General features: G+C 44.4%; 2 protein-coding genes across 9 annotated transcripts in view; both read right to left on the bottom strand.

The window, feature by feature from the left end:
- Positions 1-26,921, bottom strand: part of LOC141105048 (uncharacterized) — a 239,500-nt gene that overhangs the window by 140,633 nt on the left and 71,946 nt on the right. Inside the window, exons 1-9 of one of the 8 annotated variants that reach the window (XM_073594855.1) lie at positions 4,486-4,590; positions 2,550-2,641; positions 2,340-2,463; positions 2,126-2,223; positions 1,861-2,010; positions 1,607-1,748; positions 1,256-1,353; positions 1,011-1,157; positions 250-397 (exon numbers count right to left, since the gene is read on the bottom strand). The exons of 3 other annotated variants lie outside the window; for them this stretch is intronic. In XM_073594855.1, the coding sequence (XP_073450956.1) occupies positions 250-397; positions 1,011-1,157; positions 1,256-1,353; positions 1,607-1,748; positions 1,861-2,010; positions 2,126-2,223; positions 2,340-2,424 (868 nt within the window). In that variant the 5' untranslated portion in view covers positions 2,425-2,463; positions 2,550-2,641; positions 4,486-4,590. Of the gene's footprint in view, positions 1-249; positions 398-1,010; positions 1,158-1,255; positions 1,354-1,469; positions 1,523-1,606; positions 1,749-1,860; positions 2,011-2,125; positions 2,224-2,339; positions 2,464-2,549; positions 2,680-4,485; positions 4,591-26,921 lie in introns of those variants that run through there. 4 more of the 8 variants (XM_073594854.1, XM_073594853.1, XM_073594856.1 and 1 more) reach the window with 4 other exon arrangements.
- LOC141105495 (uncharacterized) lies at positions 20,733-26,278 on the bottom strand. Its single transcript, XM_073595351.1, has 2 exons — positions 26,171-26,278; positions 20,733-23,292 (listed from the first exon to the last, which is right to left on the bottom strand). Exon 2 carries the CDS (start codon positions 23,289-23,291, stop codon positions 20,733-20,735), a length of 2,559 nt encoding a protein of 852 aa, XP_073451452.1. The 5' UTR covers position 23,292; positions 26,171-26,278.

Here is a 26,921-nt window from a genome sequence, read left to right as displayed (position 1 = left end):
ACCATGATGTCCAACCCAAAGAGGAAAACCACCACAGAAGGACTTACACATCACAGTTCCCAGGACCCAGACTCTCAGTAAAGTTCGCCAAGTGCCAAGCTACCCCTACCAACAGAACCTCCATCAATGGTCACCACGGTTCCTTCTCATGAATTGTCCGCTTCTTCTTCTTATCAAGCTTCACTTTATACGCTCAAAGGTTAACTGAATTGTACATTTCATTCCCCAGTTTCAGTGTCTGTTACTTACTTGTGTCGAAAGGTGGAGAAATTTCATCCTGTTCAATCTTCATAATCATCCCAGCCTCCTCCATGGACGGCTGATCACCCCCCACGTACGTCTCTTCTTCTTCCTCTTTAACCTCAGCTTTTATATTAATCTGTTCTTCACCCTGAACCTCAAAATAATAGAAAATATTTATTAAAGCCGAACTCCAGGCAGATATAAACGACACCACTGAATGCAGTGCATTCATTATTAAATCAGTTATATTTTAAAAAATGTAAGCAGTATAGGTTTAAGAATGTGACCTGGTTTTAGGCTCTTGCAGTACCTGTGCATAATAGCTAGGGGAGGGACAAGACCAGTAGGCATTACTAACCTGAAGCAGAGATAAACTAGGTCTACTGCCCATTTCCTCAAAACCATGGAAGCCAGGGACCCACCCCCTAGGGGCAGATGATCACCTCAGCATGGACTTACAGGAGCAAAGGAGCAGCATCATGTCATTTTGAAGGAACACAAGGAGGAAGAGGACCCATGATGACATATGACTAGACTTAAGACCCACAGAAGAAAGAAACCTATACTGATTCAAACAGCAAAAAAGGGAGGGTGGTGAAAAATGTGAGGTGCTCAAAGAAGGAGCTGCAAATGAAGATGGGGGTGCAGGCAACAAAGGCTGCAAATCATACATAGTAGTAGAATTATTAAAACAAGAGACTACATAGAAGAATGCTATCTCACTAATTCCAAAATATTTCTGTGATCCACACACCAAGTCCACCTACCTGACGATGGTGAGGGATGGTGTGATCTTCCTGTGGGGAATCCTGGGAATACAGAGGTACACCCTCCATAAACTGCTGAGCTCCACTCATCAATGTCTCTTCTTCTTCCTCTTTAATCTCAGCTTTGATGTCTTTCAGTTCTTCACCCTAAACCCCAAAGATGACAGAACACATTTGTAAAATGGAACAAGAGATTCTCATAGCTTAAAATTCTTTTTGAGTTCTGGTTGCTCAATCCTATTTACCTGATGATGGTGACTGATGGTGTGACCTTCCTGTGTTGAGTCCCGGGAATACAGAGGACGGGAACATCTCTCTGGTGGGTTCCCATTACTGGATCCATCTGTAGGAAACACACACACTGACTGAATACATTGTTTCTATGTGTTTATCAGATGATGGGGGATCTAGATGGACCCTCCGTACTGCTCTCTCCTTTACGATAAAGTCTCCTCTTACCCGGTGATGTGAGGGGCGGCTGATTCTCCATCATGATGTCCTTGTAGAGATCATTTTACCTGATGTGAAGGTCTACATATCCCCAATCGTCAATCTATATTCATAAGCAGTTTCATTATTTAGTGTTCATTACTCACCCGTGCTCATATCTAGAAAAGGTTCTTCCTCTTTAGTTGTCACTATCATCCCAACTTCCTCCGTAGAATCCTGAAAACCCATCACAGTCGTCTCCTCTTCTTCCTCTTTAACCTCATTTTTTACATACATCTGTTCTTTATGCTAAGCCATCAAAAAGAAAAAAAAAAGAAAATGTGACGACAAATAGGCTGAAAGAAGAGTATAATCTCATACAGTCTAGAGTCACGTTTTGTTTTCTTCCCATCTACAGTACCTGATGATGGTGAGGGATGGTGTGACCTTCCTGTGTGGAATCCCGGGAATGCAGAGGAACAACCTCCTCCATAGACGGCTGAGCTCCACTTATCAATGTCTCTTCCTCTTCCTCTTTAATCTCAGGTTTGATGTTTTTGAGTTCTTCACCCTAAACCCCCAAAATGATAGCATATATTTGTAAAAAGGAACAAGAGATTACACTTTGGAATGTCTTCTCATAGCTTAGAATTCATTTTCAGTTCTTGTGGCTCACTCCCACCTACCTGATGATGATGAGGGATGGTGTGATCTTCCTGTGTGGAATCCCGGAAATACAGAGGAAAGGGACATCTCTCTGGTGGGTTTCTATTACTGGATCCAACTGTAGGAAACACACACACTGACTGAATACATTGTTTCAATATGTTTATCAGATGATGGGGGATCTAGGTGGATCCTCCGTACTGCTCTCTCCTTTACAATAAAGTCTCCTCTTACCCGGTGATGTGAGGGGCGGCTGATTCTCCATCATGAAGTCCTTGTAGAGATCCTTGTGTCCTTCTATATACTCCCACTCCTCCATGGAGAAATAGACAGTGACATCCTGACACCTTATAGGAACCTGACACACACAATGATACAGTCACCATCCATGAACATCCCTTGTCCGTTACTGGATAATGTCCCAGAATTCCCGGCACTGCTCACCTCTCCTGTCAGCAGATCAATGATCGTCTTGGTGAATTCTACAATCTTCTTGTCATTATTTCTCCTGTGTTTCAGGAAGTGAGGTGAAGGCACTGTGAAGGTTAAATGGTCACCAGATGAACAGTCTGCTCTGAAAAAGCAACAATATTGTCATGTGACCTCCCAGAATCCTCCTCACCTCTCCGGTCAGCAGGTGGATGATCCCCACTGGTAAGGTTTAAAGTAGAAATCCAGCTAAAGCCTAACTATTCTTTAGAGAACTAGAGAACACCCAACAATGACTGTGAAAGCCGGGAGCCATGTCATCACCCATAGGCTCCCATGGTGCAGCCATTGTCAGAGGTCCCTCCTCTCCTCTGCAGCTTTCACTGGATGACACATGGAAGTCGGATCACATGACCAAACCAGAGAGGGTTGAAAATAGGTAAGTATATACAGTGCATCTTTTTTTTCTTGCACAGGTTCGTTAATATAGGTGTTAGGAGGGGGAGGGAGCATTTTTAAGACTAGCAAGGTTTTAGATGGAATTCTACTTTAATATCCTCTCAGTCATGGGACTCTGGGTCTCTTTCCATCCTTACTGATGAGATCATGTGATCCATACAAAACTCTGATCTCTGTTTCTCAACTCCGGTCCTTAAGGCACCTCAACAATTCTGGTTTTCTGGCTTTCCATTATTTTGCACAGCTGATTTGATCAGTTTCACTGCCTTAGTAATTACCACAGCTGTTTCATCTGAGGGAAATTCTGAAAACATGACCTGTTGGGGCGCCTTCAGGACTGGAGTTGAGAAACACTGCTGTAGACTGATAATATAGCGGCATCGCTGGTCATTAGAACTTACAGACAGGTACAGATTCATTTTAATCCCTCCGTCCAAAAGTGAGGAAGGTTTACAACTGAGTCTGTGTTGTGTTAATAAATACCTAATATATTCATGGTGAAAACCACGAGTGCCTAAACTAAAAAGAGCTTAAAATAACCAAAATTGTAAATATGCAAAAAAATAAAAACCTTTTTTTTTTTTGCACACAAAAGAAAAAACTAGCAGGTGCGCTGATCAACAATTTGGTATAGCCCTCCAGCTGGCTATTGCTGATAATTAGACAAGTCAATGGGTTCTGATGCTCTCTATGGATCATCTGGGTGGCAGGAACACATCTAGACAAAACACAAAAGAAGAGAGCGCAAAGCCGCCCCAGCGTAACTCAGCTTTAATATGGTTAAGGTAAAAACACTACATATAGTAAAACTCACATTGTGCATAGATAGATAAAGCATAAGGATTCCACTGTGCCGCACTCCAAGACCTGAGGAAGGAGGTCATGCCTCCGAAACATGTTGTCATGGCAATTGTGTGATGTCCTTACTCTCTTCCCCCCTGTATCCTGCTCATGTGGATTCGTGTTTTCTCGAAGAGCAGCGCGGGCTGGACCGGACGCATGCGCATTAGTATCTGCACGTCGAGCGTGGTGGTGGATAGCCTTGGATGTTCTGCCAGGATCCAGGCAGCTAACGTCCATGGCTCCCCCTTCCCCTGTCGGGATCTTGAGGTGGTTATAGGAGTGTGGCCACAGTGGAATCCTTATGCTGTATCTATCTACACACAACGCAAGTTTTACCATTGTAGTGTTTTTAACTTTACCATATTAAAGCCGAGTTACACCAGGGCGGCTTTGCGCTCTCTTCTTTTTTATAAAATTAGTGTGAAGTTCTATTTATGGAGACATTATACGTCCATATAGTTGAATATATGGCTCCATACCATATATAGGTTATATTTTCGTATTGATTATAATATACAGTATATACGTATGCAGTCATATGTGTATATCATCATCTGTTTGAGATAAAAGACATCACAGTGACTATAGAGGAAGAGGACGGACATGACGGGGGGTTACTGGGTGTAAATAAAAAATAATATCTTATTACCTCTTCTACTGCCAGTTCCAGCAATGTCTTCTCTCTACTTCCTCCCGACTCACCTTGACCCGGAACTTCCTTTTTTAGGCCCCCCACATCACTTCCTGTTCATATGTTACCTCACTTCCTGTCTATGGATCACTTCCTGTCTGCACCTGATATCCCTTCCTCCCCATTTGTGGCATCACTTCCAAGCATGCTCTTCCAGTCGTTCTTTTGTTCCACCCAATATACAGTTGTGCTCATAAGTTTACACACCCTGGCAGAATTTATGATTTCTTGGCCATTATTCAGAGAATATGAATGATAACATAAAAACTTTTCTTTCACTCATGGTTAGTGTTTGGCTGAAGCCATTTATTATCAATCAACTGTGTTTACTCTTTTTAAATCATAATGAAAACAGAAACTACCCAAATGACCCTGATTAAAAGTTTACATACCCCGGTTCTTAATACCGTGTATGGCCCTCTTTAACATCAATGACAGCTTGAAGTCTTTTGTGGTATTTGTGGATGAGGCTCTTCTTTATCTTCTCAGATGGTAAAGCTGCCCATTCCTCTTGGCAAAAAGCCTCCAGTTCCTGTAAATTCTTGGGCTGTCTTGCATGAACTGCATGTTTGAGATCTCCCCAGAGTGTCTCAATGATATTGAGGTCAGGAGACTGAGATGGCCACTCCAGAACCTTCACTTTATTCTTCTTTAGCCAATGACAGGTTGACTTGGCCTTGTGTTTTGGATCATTGTCATGTTGGAATGTCCAAGTACGTCCCATGCGCAGCTTCCTGGCTGATAAATACAAATGTTCCTCCAGTATTTTTTGATAACATACTGCATTTATCTTGCCATTAATTTTGACCAAATTTCCTGTACCTTTGTAGCTTACACTGTCAGGGCTGAGCTCAGCCCGCTCAGCTTTCGGTTAATTGCCAGCTCCTATCTCTCCACAGTGACTCACCTGTTGATGATATCCTGCTCGTCAGTCCTGCCTACTTAAGCCGTCCAGTCCAGATGATCTCTGCCTTCGCCTTGGTCACATGTCTAGAGACGCTCTCCTGTGTTCCTGTTAAAGACTTGCTTGGCTGACATTCTTCTGGCTCCAGATCCTGCTTGCTGTTCTACTACGCTGTTCTCTGGCTCCCTGATGTTTTGGCTTGTCTGACTATCCATTCCGGTTCCTGAACTCTGGCTACGTTTTGACTACGTTTACTCTGTTTACCTTTTAGGGTAATTGCTAAATACCTTTCGACCTACCCTCCCATGTGTTTTCAAGGTTGCGGAGAACGGGGCACATTTGTGCATATCTGGTGGACGTGTCCAATCGTGCAGCAATTTTGGGCCAAAATCTTCAGAATATTGTCCACCCTGCTAAGCAGACCGGGCACCCCCAACCCAGCTTTTGCCTTGCTGAACCACTGTCCACCCGATCTTACAAAGGCCCAATCAAAACTAGCAATATATAACATTACAGCTTCTAAACAGACTTTTGCGAAGGCCTGGAAATCCTCAACTCTCTGCTCGGTGGAGACTAAGTTGACAGACTGTTGTCCTAAAATCTGACAGTACACTCCTTCTAACAATTGTTGTCCAACTTTTGGCCAACAAATGTTGGATGACAGGCTAGTAAATTTTCGGCGGACAGCGGTCTGTTGTCAGGTTTTCGTATCGTCAGTACACAAGTCCATCACACAAAAGTTGAAAGTACAAACACACATGCTCGGAATCAATGCTCACCAAACACAAAATTAGCAGAAGGTGCCCAAAGGATGGCACTCAAGAGCTGAAATTCCTCGTAGTACGTCACTATGTTTGTGTTTGTTGGCCGACAATTGTGTACCGTTAGTATGCAAGACAAGTTCCTGGCACACACTCTTTGGACAAAAATCGGACGCTCGGTTGGCCAACAATCCGATCGTGTGTACAAGGCTTAGGAATAGGGTCACCCAAACTATGATCCACAGTAAGATTGAGGCTATAATCTTAACTAAGATCCCACGGCACCTGAAAATTTGGCAACCGTGGGTGGATCAATTTCTCCCTCCACACTTCAATCCCAGGCTCCTGGAACCTTAAGGTTGTGAGACCAACCTCCTACCCTGGGTATTCCTTTGCCCTGATACGGAACAGATGGCCTCTTCCTCCCTCCCCCCTTGTTATTGCCCCACTCTTTCAGGGCCGTCTTTTCGACTGGGCACGCTGGGCAGTTGCCCGGGGGCCCCACTTGCCTGGGGGCCCCACCTTCCCAGCAACCAGTGGCGTCAAAATCCTGGCTCTGTCCCCCAAACTTTCTATTTCCTGTGTCCCCGCGGCCGGCGCTCCAGCTGCCATGTTTAGTTTCCAGCTGCCCCTGTGATTGGGCGAATGGGGTCATGTGCAGCTTTCCTCTTCCACCTACCGCTCGGCGCTGACGTCATTGACGCACACCGGACACCTTCGGCTCAGCTCGGCTCCCCTGGTCCTTGGCTCTCCGCTTTCAAGAGACATGGCTCCGTTTGGTAGACCCCTTGGACCCCAGCTTGGCCTAGGCCAGCCCCATGTCCTCCCGCACTGCAGGTACCACCATCTACTAGACACGGCCATGTCTCTGCCCATAGCCTGCAGCCATTGGGCGCTACACTTCCAGACAAGGATTCCATCCTCCCCAGCATGGTCACTGGTGCCCTTCCATGATTCACCAGCGAACCTTCTGGCTGTTGGTTACCTCTCCATACCTGTAGGCTTCCAGTTGTCAGAGTAGTGTAGTGTGTGTTGTAGTGGTCAGTGTAGTGTGTGTTGTAGTGGTCAGTGTAGTGTGTTGTAGTGGTCAGTGTAGTGTGTTGTTGTTGGTTTGTGTAGTGTGTGTTGTAGTGGTCAGTGTAGTGTGTGTTGTAGTGGTCAGTGTAGTGTGTGTGTTGTAGTGGTCAGTGTAGTGTGTGTTGTAGTGGTCAGTGTAGTATGTGTTGTTGTTGGTTTGTGTAGTGTGTTTTGTAGTGGTCAGTGTGGTGTGTGTTGTTGTTGGTTTGTGTAGTGTGTTTTGTAGTGGTTAGTGTAGTGTGTGTGTTGTAGTGGTCAGTGTAGTGTGTTGTAGTGGTCAGTGTAGTGAGTGTTGTAGTGGTCAGTGTAGTGTGTGTTGTTGTTGGTTTGTGTAGTGGTCAGTGTAGTATGTGTTGTAGTGGTCAGTGTAGTGTATTGTAGTGGTCAGTGTAGTATGTGTTGTTGTAGTGGTCAGTGTAGTATGTGTTGTAGTGGTCAGTGTAGTGTGTGTTGTAGTGGTCAGTGTAGTGTGTGTGGTTAGTGTAGTGTAGTGGGTATTGTAGTGGACAATGTAGTGTAGTGGGTATTGTAGTGGACAGTGTAGTGTAATGGTCAATGTAGTAGACAGGTAGGTCAATGTACTGGTCAGTATAGGAATCAGGTTAGTCAGTGTAGTGGACAGGTAGGTAAGACCCCTTTCACACCGAGGGCGTTTTGCAGGCGCTATAGCGTTAAAAATAGCGCCTGCAATCCGCCCCCAAACAGCTGCAGCATTGTCTCCAGTGTGAAAGCCCTCGGCTGCGCTGACAGGACGTCAGGAAAAGTCCTGCCAGCAGCTTCTTTGGAGCGGTGAAGGAGCGGTGTGTTTACCGCTCCTCCACCGCTGCTCCCCATTGAAATCAATGGGGCAGCGCTGGGATACCGCTGGCAAAACGCCGCTATTGCGGTGCATTGTGGGCAGTTTTAACCCTTAAAGCTCCCCGCTAGCGGCCGAAATGCGCCGCTAATCCGATGGTAAAACGCCGCTAAAAATAGCGGCGTTTTACCACCGACGCTATGGGCGGCCCGGTGTGAAAGGGCTCTAAGTGTAGTGATCAGTCTAGGAATCATGTAGGTCAGTGTAAGGGTCAGTGTAGTGATCAGTGTAGGAATCATGTAGGTCAGTGTAGTTAACAGTGTAGGAATCATGTAGGTTAGTGTAGTGGTCAGTGTAGTTAACAGTGTAGGAATCATGTAGGTTAGTGTAATGGTCAGTGTAGGAATCATGTAGGTCAGTGTAAGGGTCAGTGTAGTGGACAGTGTAGGAATCGTGTAGGTCAGTGTAGTGGTCAGTATAGGAATCAGGTAGGTTAGTGTTGTGGTCAGTGTAGGAATCAGGCTGGTAAGTACTATTGTGTAAGGGTCAGTGTAGGAATCATGTAGGTCAGTGTAGGAATCATGTAAGTCAGTGTAGGAATCATGTAAGTCAGTGTAAGGGTCAGTGTAGTTGACAGTGTAGGAATCATGTAGGTCAGTGTAGTGGTCAGTATAGGAATCAGGTAGATCAGTGTAATGGTCAGGTAGGTCAGTGTAGGAATCAGGTAGGTTAGTGTAGTGGTCAGTGTAGGAATCAGGCTGGTAAGTACTACTGTGTAAGGGTCAGTGTAGGAATCATGTAGGTCAGCGTAAGGGTCAGTGTAGTGGTCAGTATAGGAATCAGGTACCAATAAATACAGCCTTATTGATAATTTGCATTTTTATTCTCGTGTGTGATTGTGTAGGCAGGGCCCCAGTGCACTGTATTGCCCGGGGGCCTATAATGCTCTTAAGATGGCCCTGCACTCTTTGCTGTTTTTCTCCTTACCCTCTTCCTTCTCTTTCTTTTTTTATCTCTTCTTACCTTTTCCCTTAGATATCTTTCATCTCCCTCTTCAGACGTCATATGAAGACATGCGGTAAGGGCCTTCTGTGGTTCTCCCCTGAGGCCCTCTTCACAGTCCTTATTCTCCTTTGTAAATTATTGCGCTAAAACTACCTGTGTCACGTGCATCAGGTGGGAGTTTATTCTCCCCCTACATTTTTTCTACATGCAATGTTTGTTATTACCTACTTCCAATAAAGATATTGTACAAGAAAAATGTACATATGTACAATATTAAAATTATTATTTTTTTGGAATAAAGTAATATTATAATATTGAAAATATATTTAATATTATTGATGTTATGACTATTGTTGAATTTACAAAAATTTACAAAAAAGCTGCTTTTATTAATGTTGTTTTTGTAAAAATCTTTAGATTTGTATTATTCGTTACTACTTAGTCTTTGTAATTATTTGTTGAAAAAAGATTAAAAATAAAATATTACTTTTCAATTAACTCAATTTGCTTACATCCATCAAAACGTCTACGTTTACTTACAAATTATTTGAACATTGTTACATGCACTTAAAGCGGAGTTCCACCCATATAAAAGTCAGCAGCTACAAAAACTTTAGCTGCAGACTTTAATAATCAGACCCTCACCTGTCCCACGGTATAGCGATGCCGTCAAACGAAGCCCCGCTCCTCTCCCCCTGCTCTCTGCCGCGCCAACATCACTATTGTGGGCGCAGCCGGGCACGCACTGTGCATGCGCGAGTATCTCTGAGCACTGTGACTGGCTGGGCAATCATCTGGGACCTGTGACGTGTCCCAGAAGATTGCAGGGAGGGAGAGGGGAGAGGTGAACTTCCTTCCGGCGCCGCGGAGCCCCGGGAGGAAGTGGGAGCTGGGTGCCTCCAAAAAGAGGGTATCCGCTCCCCTCCCAAAAAAATGACATGCCAAATGTGGCATGTCATGGGGTCACCATCACTTAAAGCGGAAGTTCCACTTTTGGGTGGAACTTTGCTTTAATTATAGCAATACAGTTACACTTTCACATACAATTTGTAAAAAATGATTCATAAAATTGTAATAACTAAAAATGAAATATCATGGTTGAATTTTTATTTACCCACTTTTTAAGCTTCTGCTAATGTCTGCATTGGGCAATTTATATATATTTTTTTCGCTTTGCTTACCCGGTTTCCAAGATTCTCCCTTCCGGTTTCTCCCCTCCGAGGCGATGTATGTAATATTCTGCAGCACACTGGCTCCTGGGATATGTGTGTCATGATTACCAGGAGTCAGTGGGCATCGCCCCCTCTCAGCATTGCGGAAGTGACGCGAAGCAAGGCAACCAGACATACTCTCGGCGCTACGCTCTGCATAAAATGCGCATGATCGGGAGGTGCATGCTGGGTAGCCAGCAGCACCGTATCCCGGAGGAGAGTCAGAGCAGGCTTTACATGCCCACAATGAAGATGGAAGCGCTCAGGAAGACGAAATCTAAGGTAAGTACATGTACATGTTCCCGGATTTCACTGTAGAGACCCAGAAGCTCCGCTGGTCCTTGGATTCTTATAAAGCAGCCTTACGCACCAAAGGTATCAAGTATAGCGTGCTTTTTCCAGCTAAGGCGAGAGTGGTGGATGGGGAGACAATCCCCTTTTTTACATCTCCAAGGGATGCCACTGACTGTTTGGGGACTTTATCCCCTCTGAGATGATGCACTTTTCTTGCACCCTTGATATTCTTCCTGACACTCAGGGATTCTCCCTGGCTGGTTTTCTTTGCTAAAGTTATCCCTATGGCAGTGGCTGCGTGCTTGGCGTAGCATAGCTGGGGTCGGCTGACCCTTGAATTGCACGGGTGCTGCTCGCCTGTGAGGTTTACAGTCCTGTTGGTCTCTGTTGGAATAACAGTTCTAAGTTATGTGCCTCTGGCATAGCCCAGGTGATTACCAAGCACACGGCTCTGGTGACATTACACTACAGCAGAGATATGCAATTAGTGGACCTCCAGCTGTTGCAGAACTACGAGTCCCATGAGGCATAGCAAGACTCTGACAGCCACAAGCATGACACCCAGAGGCAGAGGCATGATGGGACTTGTAGTTTTGCAACAGCTGGAGGTCCGCTAATTGCATATCCCTGCACTACAGCATCTCCAATGGAACTTTTAAGATTGTTTTTCCCTTATTGGTTCCAGGTGATAGACTATGCTGAGATTCCTACGTCTCTGTATCTGATACACATCTCCCAGTTATTTGTTGCCCTCGGGCAGGTTATTTGGGTCTAGTGCGATCTCATTTTAGGTGAGTCTGGGGGGAATGGGCTGCTAGCCATTGCTGGCAGGATGTTACAGTATATGTTGAATTATGTGTTGGGTTTTTATTTTATTTTCACTAATGTACAGTTTAAATGCTATGTTTCTTTCCGGTATGGTTTGATTTTTCTCCCACAAGATGACAGTTCTGAAGTGGCTTGGCGGGCTGGGAGTGGTTGGTCCCATGATGGAACGGAACCCCCCTGCTGCAGGCTTCCCTGGAGGGTGGGAATGGGGACACTGTGGGTGACCTGCGGTTCTCAATGTACTTACTAACTAGCATCGCTCAGGTATCCATAGTTTCTTGGAACATGCGGGGACTGAATTTCACCCATAAAGGTTCCTTAGTATTAAATTCTCTATGGAAGTACTCAACGCACATCTGTGTCCTGCGGGAAACCCACATCCTTGGGTCTAAGATTTTGAGTCTTAAAAGAGCCTGGGTAGGTGCACATCACCACGCAACGTATTCCAGCTACTCGAGGGGGGTAAGTATACTGATATCCAAACGCTGAAACGGAAGCTGTTTGTGTATCAGGACAGACCCTGGGGGAAGATATATTGTTATGCATGCTTTGATAGCTTCTGTGCCTTGTGTACTGGTGTGGATCTATTTGCCGCTTCCAGCGGACACTGTCCTGCTCTCCACTATCATGCAGCTGGTGATAGGGTATGGGGTCGATAATGTTATGGTAGTTGGGCACTTCAATTTGACCCCCTCCCTGGATCTAGACAGGCTCCACTGTACATGGGTCCCAGGTTTGCCACAGTGGGCAAGTACTTTTGCCCTTACGGACGTCTGGTGTAATTTTCACTATATGACTAGGGAATGTACATGTCACTCCTCTACCTTCCACACTCTCTCCCGTTGTGACCTCCCACTCATTGTTCCAGAAGGTCTCTGCGGTGGACAATTTACCGAGAGGTATTTCGGACCATGTTCCCATACTGCTGAAGTTGTCCTTAGGCCCCCTGGAGGAGAGGCTGTGGAGGCTGTCCAGATACTGGATTGAAAATGAGAAGGTTCGGGAGGCTCTTCAGGAGGGTATCTGTCAGAACTGGTTGACCAACGCTGAGACCACCACTCCCCCGATACAGTGGCATGCCTTTAAGGCCTGGTCCAGGGGAGAGCATATCTCCGATATCGCTGCGGAGCAAAGGGCATCTGTGCAGTTTTTGGAGGGGTTGGAGGAGTTGGCCAGACGGAGGGAGGCTGCTTACGTAGCCAACCCTGATCATGGCACTTATGGGGCTTGGCAATTTGTCCTGAGAGAGGTCTCCCTACTTAGGGTTGAAATGATGCAGAAGTCCCCTTCATGAACACTGCTCAGTGGGTTTTTGAATATGGCAACAAGAACGGATGATTACTGGCTTGGTTAGCCAGAGGGCAATTCGCGGTCACCCACATTAGTGGGATAAAGGACTCTAGTGGGGATGTGCTGAGATCACCTAGCAGTATAAATGAGAGGTTTTTTCACTTTTACAAGGCTCTGTACACCTCTGGGGTGGACTACACTTCTAATGAATTGGCTACCTTCCTAGATAACGCTGCCCTCTCTACCCTTGACCCTGCGATGAATGAGGGACTGGAGTCTGCTATCACCCTAGAGGAGATACATATCGCTCTTTTGCAACTCCAGGCTGGGAAGACTCCCGAGATGGATGGCCTCCTGACTGAATTCTATTCCCATTATCAGGAGCTGCTTGCCCCTAGACTGGTTTCTCTTTTTGACCAATTTTTCTCCCTAGGTGTTCTACCTGAATCTATGTCCGATGCGGTGGTGGTGTTGGTGCTCAAACCAGGCAAGGACCCTGAGGACTGCTCCTCCTATAGGCTGATATCCCTCATAAACTTTGATGCCAAGATTTTGGCCAAGATCCTGGCTAATCAGCTGTCGGGGGTATTAGAGGAGCTAATCCATGTTGATCAAACCGGATTTATGCCCAGGAAGGGCACTGACATCAACCTCCGATGCCTCTTTCTCAATCTCTCAGTATCCTATACTAACAGTGGACATAGGGTTATTGCCTCCCTGGACGCCAAAAAGGCGTTCGATTCGGTCGAGTGGCACTTCCTATGGGAGACATTACGTAGATTTGGTTTTGGCCCCAGGTTTCTCCAGTGGTTGCATATGTTATATTGTGCACCCAAAGCCCGAATTCGGACTAACGACAGCCTATCTGCATCTTTCCCAATGCAGAGAGGCACGCATCAGGGATGCCCCCTGTCCCCTGCTCTTTTTGCCCTAGCCCTTGGCTATCTTGATCCGAAGCTCTGACCGGGTCAAGGGATTGAGGCTGGGATCCCTAGAGGAAAAAATCTCACTATACGCCGACAACACACTGCTATATCTCCAGGATGCCGATGAGTCTCTAAAGGCCATGTTGGATATCTTTAATGAATTTGGTAGGTTCTCGGGCATTTGAATTAACTGGGCTTATTCAACGCTCTTTCCCTTAGATCCCCAAGCTAGAGAGACTGCTGAAAACGTCCCATTACTCTGGGCTGATCTGTTTCGGTATCTGGACGTCCAGGTTCGGAGGGAACTGACCAGTTTTTATGACCTTAATTTGGCACCGGTATTGTCTCAGCTTCGCTCCAAGTGCAAGTCCTGGACTTTGTTAACGCTGAATCTGTTGGGTCGTATTAATTTACTCAAAATGGTGTTCCTTCCAAAATTCTTGTACATGTTCCGTAATTGCCCAGCCTGGATACCCAGGTCCTTCTTCTCGGACATTGATAGGTGTATTGGGATATTTATCTGGGGAGGTGCTCTCCCTAGATTAGCTAAATCTACCCTGATTCTCACGGTGCAATGCGGGGGGCTGGCCTTTCCGGACTTCCGAACCTACTATTGGGCGTCCATTTTGGTCACAGTTCAGTGGTAGTTTGTGCTCTCTAGGGCCAATGCAGCCAAATGTCTGGAGGTTTCGGTTCTTGGATCACTCCGGGAGTTGGGAAACCTGATATATACAGTGCCTTGAAAAAGTATTCATACCTCTTGAAATTTTCCACATTTTGTCATGTTACAACCAAAAACGTAAATGTATTTTATTGAGATTTTATGTGATAGACCAACACAAAGTGGCACATAATTGTGAAGTGGAAGGAAAATGCTAATTAAGTTTCATAATTTTTTATAAATAAATATCTGAAAAAAGTGCCGTGCATTTGTATTCAGCCCCCCGGAGTCAATACTTTGTAGAATCACCTTTCACTGCAATTACAGCTGCAAATCTTTTTAGGTTTGTCTCTACCAGCTTTGCACATCTAAAGAGTGACATTTTGCCCCATTCTTCTTTGCAAAATAGCTTAAGCTCTGCCAGATTGGATGGAGAGCGTCTGTGAACAGCAAATTTCAAGTCTTGCCACAGATTCTCAATTGGATTTAGGTCTGGACTTTAACTGGGCCATTCTAACACATGAATATGCTTTGATCTAAACCATTCCATTGTAGCTCTGGCTGTATGTTTAGGGTCATTGTCCTGCTGGAAGGTGAACCTCCACCCCAGTCTCAAGTCTTTTGCAGACTCTAACAGGTTTTCTTCTAAGATTGCCCTGTATTTGGCTCCATTCATCTTCCCATCAATTCTGACCAGCTTCCCTGTCCCTGCTGAAGAAAAGCATCATCACAACATGCTGCCACCACCATGTTTCACAGTGGGGATGGTGTGCTCAGGGTGATGTCCAGTGTTAGTTTTTCGCCACACAGCGTTTTGCTTTTAGGCCAAAACTTTCAATTTTGGTCTCATCTGACCAGAGCACCTTCTTCCACAAGTTTGCTGTGTCCCCCACATAGCTTCTCACAAACTGCAAACAGGATTTCTTATGGCTTTCTTTCAGCAGTGGCTTTCTTCTTGCCACTCTTCCATAAAGGCCAGATTTGTGGAGGGCACAACTAATAGTTGTTCTGTGGACAGATTCTTTCACCTGAGCTGTGGATCACTGCAGCTCCTCCAGAGTTACCATGGACCTCTTGGCTGCTTCTCTGATTAATGCTCTCCTTGCCCGGGCTGTAAATTTAGGTGGACGGCCATGTCTCGGTAGGTTTGTAGTTGTACCATACTCTTTCCATTTTCAGATGATGATTGAACATTGCTCCATGACATGTGCAAAGCTTAGGATATTTTTTATAACCTAACCCTGCTTTAAACTCCTCCACAAATTTATCCCTGACCTGTCTGGTGTGTTCCTTGGCCTTCATGATGCTGTTTGTTCACTAAGGTTCTCTAACAAACATCTGAGGGCTTCACAGAACAGCTGCATTTATACTGACATTAAATTACACACAGGTGGACTCTATTTACTAATCAGGTGACTTCTGAAGGCAATTGGTTCCACTAGATTTTCGTTAGGGGTATCAGAGTAAAGGGGGCTGAATACAAATGTACGCCACTTTACAGATATTTTTTTGTAAAAAATTTTGAAAACCCATTATCATTTTCCTTCCACTTCACAATTATGTGCCACTTTGTGTTGGTCTATCACATAAAATCCCAATAAAATACATTTACGTTTTGGGTTGTAACATGACAAAATGTGGGAAATTTCAAGGGGTATGAATACATTTTCAAGGCACTGTAGGGGCTGTCGGGCTGATGCTGACCTTCCGCTTCCTACTAGAATGACCTTGAGGGTTTGGGGGGTGGCCAGGCATAGGTTCGGCCGACCCAATCAAAAATTACCCCGCTGTGGGGGAACCCCTGTCTTCTGCAGTTCCGCTCTATCCCTGACCCCCAGGTGTGTGCCCTGATAAGGCATTAAAACTATTGGGGATGTGTTCTTGGCAGGGGCCCTGCGCCCCTTCCAGGATCTCAAGGCTAATTTTAACTTACCTGGCTGGATGTATTTCAGATACATGCAATTAAGATATGCTGCTCTGGCCCAGTTCCCATCCCCACCGAATCTATGGACCCCATCGAAGAACTCAGCGCAAGAATCCTTAACGAAATCTCTGACCACTCTGTACCTGGCCTTGTTGAGTGTTGAATCTCCCAAAATGGAAAAGCTCTGGGAAAAGTGGAAAGCCGACCTTCCAGACTTAGGGAGGATTGGGACGACTGTTTGGAGGATAGTGTTAGGGTGTTATGCCCACACATGATCGGACTTTCCGACAACAAAACCGTGGAATTTTGTTCGAAGGTTGTTGGCTCCAACTTGTCTTGCATACACACGGTCACACAAATGTTGGCCAACAATTCCGAACATGGGAACGCGGTGACGTACAAGACTTACGACCAGCCGAGAAAAAGGAAGTTCAATAGCCAGTGCGGCTCCTTCTGCTTGTTTCCGAGCATGCGTGAACTTTTGTGCATCGGACTTGTGTACACACGTTCGGAAATTCCGACAACAAAGTTTTGTTGGCGGAAAATTTGAGAACCTGCTAACCAACATTTGTTGGTGGAAAGTCAGACAACAAATGTTCGATGAAGCATACACACGGTCGGACTTTCAGCCAACAAGTTCACATCCAACATTTGTTTTCGGAAAATCCGATTGTGTGTACGGGGCATAAGTCTTCTCCAAGGACAAGTTGATGCAGGAGAAATTTTCACACAGGGTCTATTATACCCCCCAGAGGCTGTACAAGATTTACCCCCAGAGATCGCAGGTATGTCCCAGGTGTGGCAATGATGAGGGAATGTACATTCACATCTTCTGGAGATGTCCAAGGATTGTTCAGTATTGGGAGGAGGTGGTGGACCTCATTAATGGTTGCCTCCAGCTAGCTCTTCTGGTCTCACCCAAAATGGCTCTATTAGGAATTCAGTATAACGAGCAACGGCCTAGGTGCACTAAACTACTGCTAACATACCTTTTCTTTTATGCCAAACAAGAAATTATTCTTAGATAGAATGCCCATTCCCCTCCCTCCGTGGGTTCATGGGAAAAAACAATTAATGCTGCCCTTCCTCTATATTATTAGTTAACATACATTAACAGGAATTGCCCCAAGAAATTTGACAAGGTGTGGCGGCCATGGACGGAGTAGGCTGGGCACCCCCCTTCTTTTTTTTTTGGGTGCCTTGCCTTGGACCAGGGTGGTAGCTTCGCCTTCTCACTATCTCTGGTGTGTCATATTTGGGCAATAAGATTGGTGTTTCTACAACTCTGTTTTTTGATGATTATCCTCTGCTTGAAGTATACCCATGGTATAACTGTTTGTCTGTCGGTGTACCTGCTGTGTCCTTTGCTCTCCTTAGAAGTGTCAATGCATAATATGTTTTGTTCTTTGATGCTGTCCATAACGTGTACTCTGTACCATACCTTTGTTCAATAAAGGAACATTCTGATTGTTAAAAAAAATTAATTACTAATTGCCCTTTCAGTGCCATTAATTGTTAATGGCACACCAAACACAGAAGCAAACACACATTTTGCCATGTGAAAAAATGAGTGGCAAATGCTGCAAAACGCACAGTAAAATACACGCAACCCACAAAATGCCAACATGTCTCATAAGCCACATATAGCACAGCCCATTTAAATCAACAGGCTGCCCTATGCATGTCACAGGAAAAACGAGACACAAAACGTTCGCTCCCACTATGCTAGATGTGAATTGGTCCTGAAAGTGAAATTGGTGCGATAACACAAGCACAATGAGGCTTCATTCACATCTGTGCGTTTCCAAGAATTTCAGAAATGCGCTGCACCAAAAATCGCAGTAAACAACGCACTAAGCTCCGCTCTAAAAAAAAAGTTCTTAAGCTTCTTTGGGGTGATTGCTGTGTGTAGGGCGGCCCATTCAGGTGGATGGGCTGCCCTATGTGTGATGAGTGAAAATACTGCAAAACACCTCCCCCCTCGCCAAAAAAAAAAAAAAACGCACGTGGGAATGCGAGTTCCCGCTATGCAGAGTTGTGAACGGGGGTGGACAGCTCAGCGTTTCTGTCCACTCCCTTCTATGTACTTGTATAAAGATGGACATACACTATGCATTCTGATTGTATATTGTGTATTTAGTGAGAAGGGTGATCACTGATTGATTGCATTTCATTTAAAAAAAACGTGCAGCTGGGAGGGTGGATGATGCAGGGTGTGTGCTAATGAGGTCAGCTGGTCAACTCCTTCCTGTGTCCATGACCTATAGTCTGTAAGGAAGTAAGACCGAAGCAATAGATACGTTTGGAAACATGGATTAAGGACAGTAAGGTACGTGTCTGTGGATTTTATGGAAAGCTTTGATATTTTTGCACAAAAAGTACATGAATGCTATATTGGTACATAGGGGAGCTGGGAGTAGGAGTGTGGATGATGCAGGGTGTGTGCTAATGAGGTCAGCTGGTCAACTCCTTCCTGTGTCATGCCCTACAGTCTGATCAGGAAGTAAAGCCTCGTACACACGGTACGATTGTTGGCAGGGGATTGTCTGTTGACAGACTGTTGGCCTAAAATCTGACCGTTAGTACACTCCATCAGACTATTATTGTCCAACTTTCTGCCAACAAATGTTGGATGACATGCTAGTAAATTTTCAAAGTCAAAAGTACAAACACGCATGCTCGGAATCAATGCTCACCAAACACGAAATTAGCAGACTGGGCCAAAAGGGTGGCGCTCAAGAGCTGAAATTTTTAGTACGTCACTACATTCGTTTTTGTTGGCCGACAATTGTGTACCGTTAGTATGCAAGACAAGATCCTCGCACACGGCCTTTGGACAAAAATCAGATACTCGGTTGGCCAATGTCAGGGCTGGGCTCAGCCCTTCCTTCTCTGAGCTGGCCGCTCAGCTGTCGGCTAATTGCCAGCACCTATTTCTCCACAGTGACTCACCTGTTGATGATATCCTGCTTGTCAGTCCTGCCTACTTAAGCCATCCAGCCCAGATGATCTTTGCCTTCGCCTTGGTCACATCACTAGAGACGCTCTCCTGTGTTCCTGTTAAAGACTTGCTTGGCTGACATTCCTTCTGGCTCCAGATCCTGCTTACTGTTCTACTATGCTCATCTCTGGCTCCCTGACGTTTTGGCTTGTCTGACTATCCGTTCCGGTTCCTGAACTCTGGCTATGTTTTGACTACGTTTACTCTGTTTAACTTTTTTTATTATTATTAAACAAGTGTGATTTAACTGTAAGTCTGTCTCAGTCTGATTCATGGTTTCTGACAGTCAACAATTGGATCGTGTGTACGAGGCTTTAGACTGGAAGCAATAGCAATTGTGTCTGTGGATTTTATGGAAAGCTTTGATATTTTTGCACAAAAAGTACATGAATGCTATATTGGTACATAGGGGAGCTGGGAGTAGGAGGGTGGATGATGCAGGGTGTGTGCTAATGAGGTCAGCTGGTCAACTCCTTCCTGTGTCATGACCTACAGTCTGATCAGGAAGTAAAGCCTCGTACACACGGTACGATTGTTGGCAGGGGATTGTCTGTTGACAGACTGTTGGCCTAAAATCTGACTGTTAGTACACTCCATCAGACTATTATTGTCCAACTTTCTGCCAACAAATGTTGGATGACATGCTAGTAAATTTTCAAAGTCAAAAGTACAAACACGCATGCTCGGAATCAATGCTCACCAAACACGAAATTAGCAGACTGAGCCCAAAGGGTGGCGCTCAAGAGCTGAAATTTGTAGTACGTCACTACATTCGTTTTTGTTGGCCGACAATTGTGTACTGTTAGTATGCAAGACAAGATCCTCGCACACGGCCTTTGGACAAAAATCAGATGCTCGGTTGGCCAATGTCAGGGCTGGGCTCAGCCCTTCCTTCTCTGAGCTGGCCGCTCAGCTGTCGGCTAATTGCCAGCACCTATTTCTCCACAGTGACTCACCTGTTGATGATATCCTGCTTGTCAGTCCTGCCTACTTAAGCCATCCAGCCCAGATGATCTCTGCCTTCGCCTTGGTCACATCACTAGAGACGCTCTCCTGTGTTCCTGTTAAAGACTTGCTTGGCTGACATTCCTTCTGGCTCCAGATCCTGCTTATTGTTCTACTATGCTCATCTCTGGCTCCCTGACGTTTTGGCTTGTCTGACTATCCGTTCCGGTTCCTGAACTCTGGCTATGTTTTGACTACGTTTACTCTGTTTAACTTTTTTTATTATTATTAAACAAGTGTGATTTAACTGTAAGTCTGTCTCAGTCTGATTCATGGTTTATGACAGTCAACAATTGGATCGTGTGTACGAGGCTTTAGACTGGAAGCAATAGCAATTGTGTCTGTGGGTTTTATGGAAAGCTTTGATATTTTTGCAAAAAAGTTACATGCATGCTCTATTGGTACATAGGGGAGCTGGAATTTAGAAGAAAAAAAAAAGTGAATTTAGCCTTTCATTTTACATAAGTATTTCAAGAATCTTACACAAAGAAAAGAATATGAATTTTGAACACAATAAAATTTTTAATGGTTAAATCTTGAAAGATATCGTTGTAGCATATCAGGTTTTTCAGGAAAAGGAAAAGAAGCTATATTTTCAGGTTCATAGCTTTGTCTTGGAATCCAGTCCACTTTGAGATTACCAGCCGCCAAAGAAATTGAATCAGCTAAAATATCAGTCATCAATTTTTGTGTGGTATCGTCATACATTTTTGCTTGCTCTCTGCCAACATTTCGATTGTAATCTAATGCGGCAAGTTGTGTACGCGCTACCATACCATCAATTCCAAAACGATGATGTTTAGTTCTATATTTCAGTGTCATACTATGAAATACCTCTAAATTTCCAGTGTGGCAGAAAGTTGACAAATGTTCAAGGTCTTTCAAAATTCGAGGATCATGAACAATGTCCTTCATTCTTTGAAGGGCTGCAGATCCCTCCAAAAGCCAAACATGTTCCTCTTCCTCATTGTGCAACATTTCTTCATGGCTGCACTGTTTGTAGAGCTGTCCATCTGTCCATGAATGAATGTTGCTCGCATGAAACACGAGGGACATCCACTTTTCTTTTAGCAGCTCCACATTATGCTTGCAAGTGCTAGCACACCACCATAAATGGTTTTTAGCAGGAGACACCCAAGCTGCCAGTTCATGTGAATTTCTCCTCTTACTAGCTTGGTGCAATTTGTTTCCTATCGATTTTGCAAAGTGCCATACATAAAATTTGTGTATTATTCCTTTATGCTGCTCTTTTAGAAGTTTTCTAATACTGACATGACGATCGGTAGCTATGATTTTAATCTTCACATTGTCATCTTTTAACCGTTGGAGAGCTTTTACGAATGCGATTTTTCCTAAAGACACTGAAGAGACTCCTGTTTTACTTTGCTCTACCTGAAAATCAATTATTTTGTCAGTATTCAGGTCGAGGAAGGTATAAGTGCAATATTTGGTACTAAATCCAGGTGAATCGCATTGTCCATCACCTGCCAGAGCAACTGTACATTGTCCAATTTTGGTCAGGACATCTTTGCGTTCTTCATACCAGTGATGATTGATGATAGGAAAAAGGTAGTAATTTTGATTCCTATAATAAGTGGCTTGCGAAATTCCACATAGGCCAAGCAAATAGAAAAAATTGGAAACTTTATCAAAATTCGAACCACTGCATAGAATAGAACCGGAAATCAGAAGATTTCCTGCAGGCATTTTTCCAACAAACGGTTGGCTGCTCCACAAATGAAATTTGTGGCGTTCACTGCAGTAGCCTTTAACAACTAATGCGGAACCAACAAGATATTTTTTTATTTTAATTAATCTTCCTTGACAATTTTCATTAAATTTGCATTTGTTGCTCAGTAATAGCTCATTTAAGCAACTCTCAAACACAATAAATTTCCTCTCAGTTGCAAATTTTTTATCGGCTTGGTCTTCTATATGAATGAAGGAAGCATCGGGATCATTGGGATCAATTAGAAAATCTTCTTTCATTTCTTGTAAATTTTCCTCCTCCTCCTCCTTCACACATGGACGGTAACTCTCATCCTGTAATGCGTTTTTGGGTTTTGCATTGTCTTCAATTTTGGAATCTCCCCAAAAACGAATAGTGGATAGATCAGTGGATCTACGATTCAGACTATCCTCTGCGATAGCTTGTTCAGTTAAATAGGTCACTGGCGGTGTACTTGGTTGTTCTGAACCATCAGCCTCACACAACGATGATTGCAATAACAAAGGTTCCCCACTTTGACTCCATTTTTTGGGTTCAAAAAATGAAATTGCTCGAGCCAAAGGCGTGAGCGGAGGAAGACTTACCAAATCACACTGAATGCCAATAGAATTTTTCAATGTTGGAATGGACACCTGTACGTTTTTATTTTTTTTCATAAATAATTTATCAATCTGTATTGCTTTATGTTTTTGTCTCGGGAAATATTCGGTGCTCGCGCCTATTGTCGTTTTTAGTTTTTTTGGAGATCCTTTTTTTTTACGTTTTTTCGAAAATGTAGTTAAACTTTCTCTGAAAAAATCCGATGTAGAAACTTCAATTTCATCTGCCAGCATTTCTGGGGATGCAGGATCAGTTTGATAAATGGGTTCTGAACTCGGCACTACAGATGAGGTGGCTTCCCCCTCTGGTGAGTCCGTAGATAGAAGAAGACCATTCAAGCCACTTGACGTTTGCGAGATTCCAAGGAATGAGGAGGACTCATCACTCCTTACTTCACCCTCAGATGGGTCAGTGATCAATTTCTGTCGCTTGCCGTAATTGTGTTCATAATGCTCCGCTATTTGGGGTTCAAGAGCAGGTGGCATTTTAAGGGTCGGTATGGCGTCAAAACGTAAAGAAAGGCCTTGTCCCCCCATTACATAGTAATTCTCTGTGAAATGTTTTGAACAAACTCTGAAGGTTTTACTTCCCATTTGGCGTATACGTGTGACGTGATACTCGAGATCATTCTGTCGTATATTCATATTCTGTAGCCAAAGTCTTAGTCTAGCCTCCTCTTTAGGGAAACTATACAAAGCAGTGTCCTTTGTACGCCAAGAAGAGGAACATCCAGGAACAAAACAGCTAGGCATTCTGAGAAAAAAAAAATTATAAACATTTAGTATATTATTAATTGTAAAATATATATATATATATATATATATATATAAAATATTTTTATTAATAATGAGTTAAAAAGATTGTAATGTTATCATGCAACATTTTGAAGCTTTATGGTATGTGCCCAGGGATTGTCCTCCTATAATTGTGCAATGATTGTGTATTAGGTTGCCAGGTGTGATGAAAAAGAGGATGAGGATGACAGGGGGTGGAGTGTTAGCAAGGTTTGCAGTGGATGGACAGATGTGATGAGGGTGAGGATGACAGGGGATGGGGTGTTTTCAAGGTTGCAGCTAATGGTCAGGTATGATGAAGATGAAGATGACAGGGGATGGGGTGTTATCAAGGTTGCAGTGGGTTGCCAGGTGGGATGAGGACGAGGATGACAGGGGGTGGGGTGTTAGCAAGATATCAGTGGGTTGCCGGGTGTGATGAGAATGAGGATGACAGGGAGCGGGTGTTAGCAAGATATCAGTGGGTTGCCGGGTGTGATGAGGATGACAGGTGGTGGGGTGTTTCTTTTCAAGGTTACAGTTAATGGTCAGATGAGATGTGATGAGGATGACAGGGGGTGGGGTGTTAGCAAGATATCAGTGGGTTGCCGGGTGTGATGAGGATGACAGGGGATGGGGTGTTTTCAAGTTTGCAGTTAATGGTCAGGTGTGATGAAGATGAGGATGACAGGGGGTGAGATGTTAGCAAGGTTTGCAGTGGATGGACATATGTGATGAGGATGACCGAGGATGGGGTGTTTCCAAGGTTGCAGTTAACGGTCAGGTGTGATGAAGTTGAGGATGACAGGGGGTGGGGTGTTATTAAGTTTGCAGTGGGTTGCCAGGTGTGATGAGAATGAGGATGACAGGGGGCGGGGTGTTAGCAAGATATCAGTGGGTTGCCAGGTGTGATGAGGATGACAGGTGGTGGGGTGTTTGTTTTCAAGGTTGCAGTTAATGGTCAGATGTGATGAGGATGAGGATGACCGGGGATGGGGTGTTTTCAATTAATGGTCAGGTGTGATGAAGAGAAGGATGACAGGGGGTGAGATATTAGCAAGGTTGCAGTGGGTAGCAAGGTTGCACAGATGTGATGAACATGAGGATGAGTATGACAGGTGATGGGGTGTTTTCAAGGTTGCAGTTAATGGTCAGGTGTGGTGAGGATGAGAATGACGGGGTGGGGTGTTCTTAGGGTTGAAGTGGGTTGCCAGGTGTGATGAATGAGGATGACAGGGGGTGGGGTGTTAGGAAGGTGCCGGTGGGTTGCCAGCTGGGAGGAGGATGAGGATGACAGGGGGAGAGAGAGAAAGGAGGAAAGGCACAGAAAGAGAGAAAGAAGGATCACAAATATAAAAAAATAAATAAAACAACACATTTTTGGCACGATATGTATTATTTATGAATTTATAAATAATTGTATTTGTAAAAGTATATAAATATCTATTACCACAATCTGAACGTCTGCAGGCCGGTGTCTTGCCGAATAAGTTCCTTCGGCGGATAAGTTCCCCCCCTGTACTGCGCAGGCGCAGCGCCTGCGCAGTACGAACTACTAACAGCCGCCGGAGATAGCCGAAGCTCAAGATCGACAATCAGCTGTACACGGCGCCTGCGCTCTGGGTCCAGGTTCCTTCCCTACGATCCAAGTGGACCTAGAGGGGGAATCTAAAAGAGCCGAGCGATACACAGCGGTGTTATCCCATTTATGGAATCACTGCCTCTAGAAATCCACTACAGCCTGTGTCCATGTGGCTTTTATTGGAGGCGGAGCATCCATGAATCAAGATGTGACATCCCACCCACTGTGTTCTTTCTTAGTGGGCATGGAGGAGGAGGGAGGGACGGGGCTTTCATTTAGGATCTGTATACACTCCCACATGTGTGATGTCAATACCATGTGACCTGAACTCAAATTGAAACAGGAAATGTTCTCTCCAGCATAAAATACATAACTGAGCATGTGCAGGTCGGCTACCCTGCCTGTGTGTTAGCTGGCCTTCCCCAGTTGACAAAAACTGCCGATCTACTGGGATTTTCACGCAAAACCATCCCTCGGGTTTACAGAGAATGGTCCGAAAAAGAGAAAATATCCAGTGAGGGGAAGTTATGTGTATGAAAATGCCTTGTTGACGTCAGAGGTCAGATGAGAATTGGCAGACTGGTTCCAGATGATAGAAAGCCAACAGTAACTCAAATTTGGCATAAACAACATGAAAGCATGGATCCATCCTGCCTTGTATCAACGGTTCAGGCTGGTGGTGTAATAGTGTGGGGAGGATATTTTATTGGCACACTTTGGGCCCCTTAGTACCAATTGAGCATCGTTTAAACACCACGACCTACCTGAGTATTGTTGCTGACCATGTCCATCCCTTTATGACTACAGTGTACCCATCTTCTGATGGCTCCTTCCAGCAGGATAATGCATCATGTCACAAAGCTCCAATCATCTCACCACTGGACAATGAGGTCACTGTACTCCAATGGCCTCCACACTCACATCTCATCCAATAGATCACTGGATTTGCGATGTGGTGGAATGGGAGATTGGCATCATGAATCTGCAGCCGACAAATCTGCAGTGATGCTATCATGTCAATATGGGCCAAAATCTGATGGAGGGAATGTTTCCATCACATTGTTGGATCTATGCCATGAAGAATGAAGGCAAAAAGAGGTCCAACCCGATACTAACAAGGTGTACCTAATAAAGGGGCCGATGAGTATAGATGTGTTCATTCATGTGTGTGAATATCAGCATCTCTTGGAGATAAAAGATGTCATAGTGACTATGGAAAAAGAAGACGGACATGACGGGGGTTACTGGGTGTAAATATAAAAAAATAACTTTTTACCTCCTCTGCTTCCAGTTCCAGCAATGTCTCCTCTCTACTTCCTCCCAACTCACCCGGAACTTCCTTTTTAGACCTCCTACATCACTTCCTGTTCATACATTACCTCAATTCATGTCTGTATATCACTTCCTGTCTGCACCTGACATCACTTCCTCCCCATTTATGCCATCACTTCCTGTATCTGTACAATCATGCTCTTCCGGTCGTGCTTTTGTTCCACTCAATATATTTGGGAAAGACCACCTTGAGAGTAATGTCATTGAAGGGGGAGTCTTGTCTATTTTGAGTATGTGACTATTTATAACTGCAATGGTTAAAAAATAGGAGCCACTAGACCTGTAACCATCTAAAAAATTGTAGCTAAAAGCGGCAAAAAAAAAAAAAAAAAAAAAAAAAGAAAGAAAAAAGAAGAGGTATGATAACTGCTTCCTTGTTGTGTTTTTCCTCTACAAAAAATATTTTTTCCTCCCTTGCATTGTGTGTTTATGTGTCTGTAAGACTCCTATTTGTACCAATTGAGTAGAAGGAATACGGCATACGTGTGTAATCGGTGTATACAAAAGTACAGTAGGCTCAGACTCTATTATACCACACCCAGTATTCTATGTAACTTAAACACCCCCACTTTTAGTCACAGATCCTTCTTCTCCCTTGAGTTCCTCGTTACTCCACTTCTTCATTACGCCAATGGCTTGATACTTATGACAGCTATTATTTCTAAGAAAAAAATCCCCAAAAATGGCCTGTCAGG

Source organism: Aquarana catesbeiana, linkage group LG08 (genome assembly GCF_042186555.1).
Source record: "Aquarana catesbeiana isolate 2022-GZ linkage group LG08, ASM4218655v1, whole genome shotgun sequence".
Taxonomy (NCBI): domain Eukaryota; kingdom Metazoa; phylum Chordata; class Amphibia; order Anura; family Ranidae; genus Aquarana; species Aquarana catesbeiana.
Note: the sequence above shows the minus strand (reverse complement) of the source record. Positions and strands in the feature narration are given on the sequence as shown.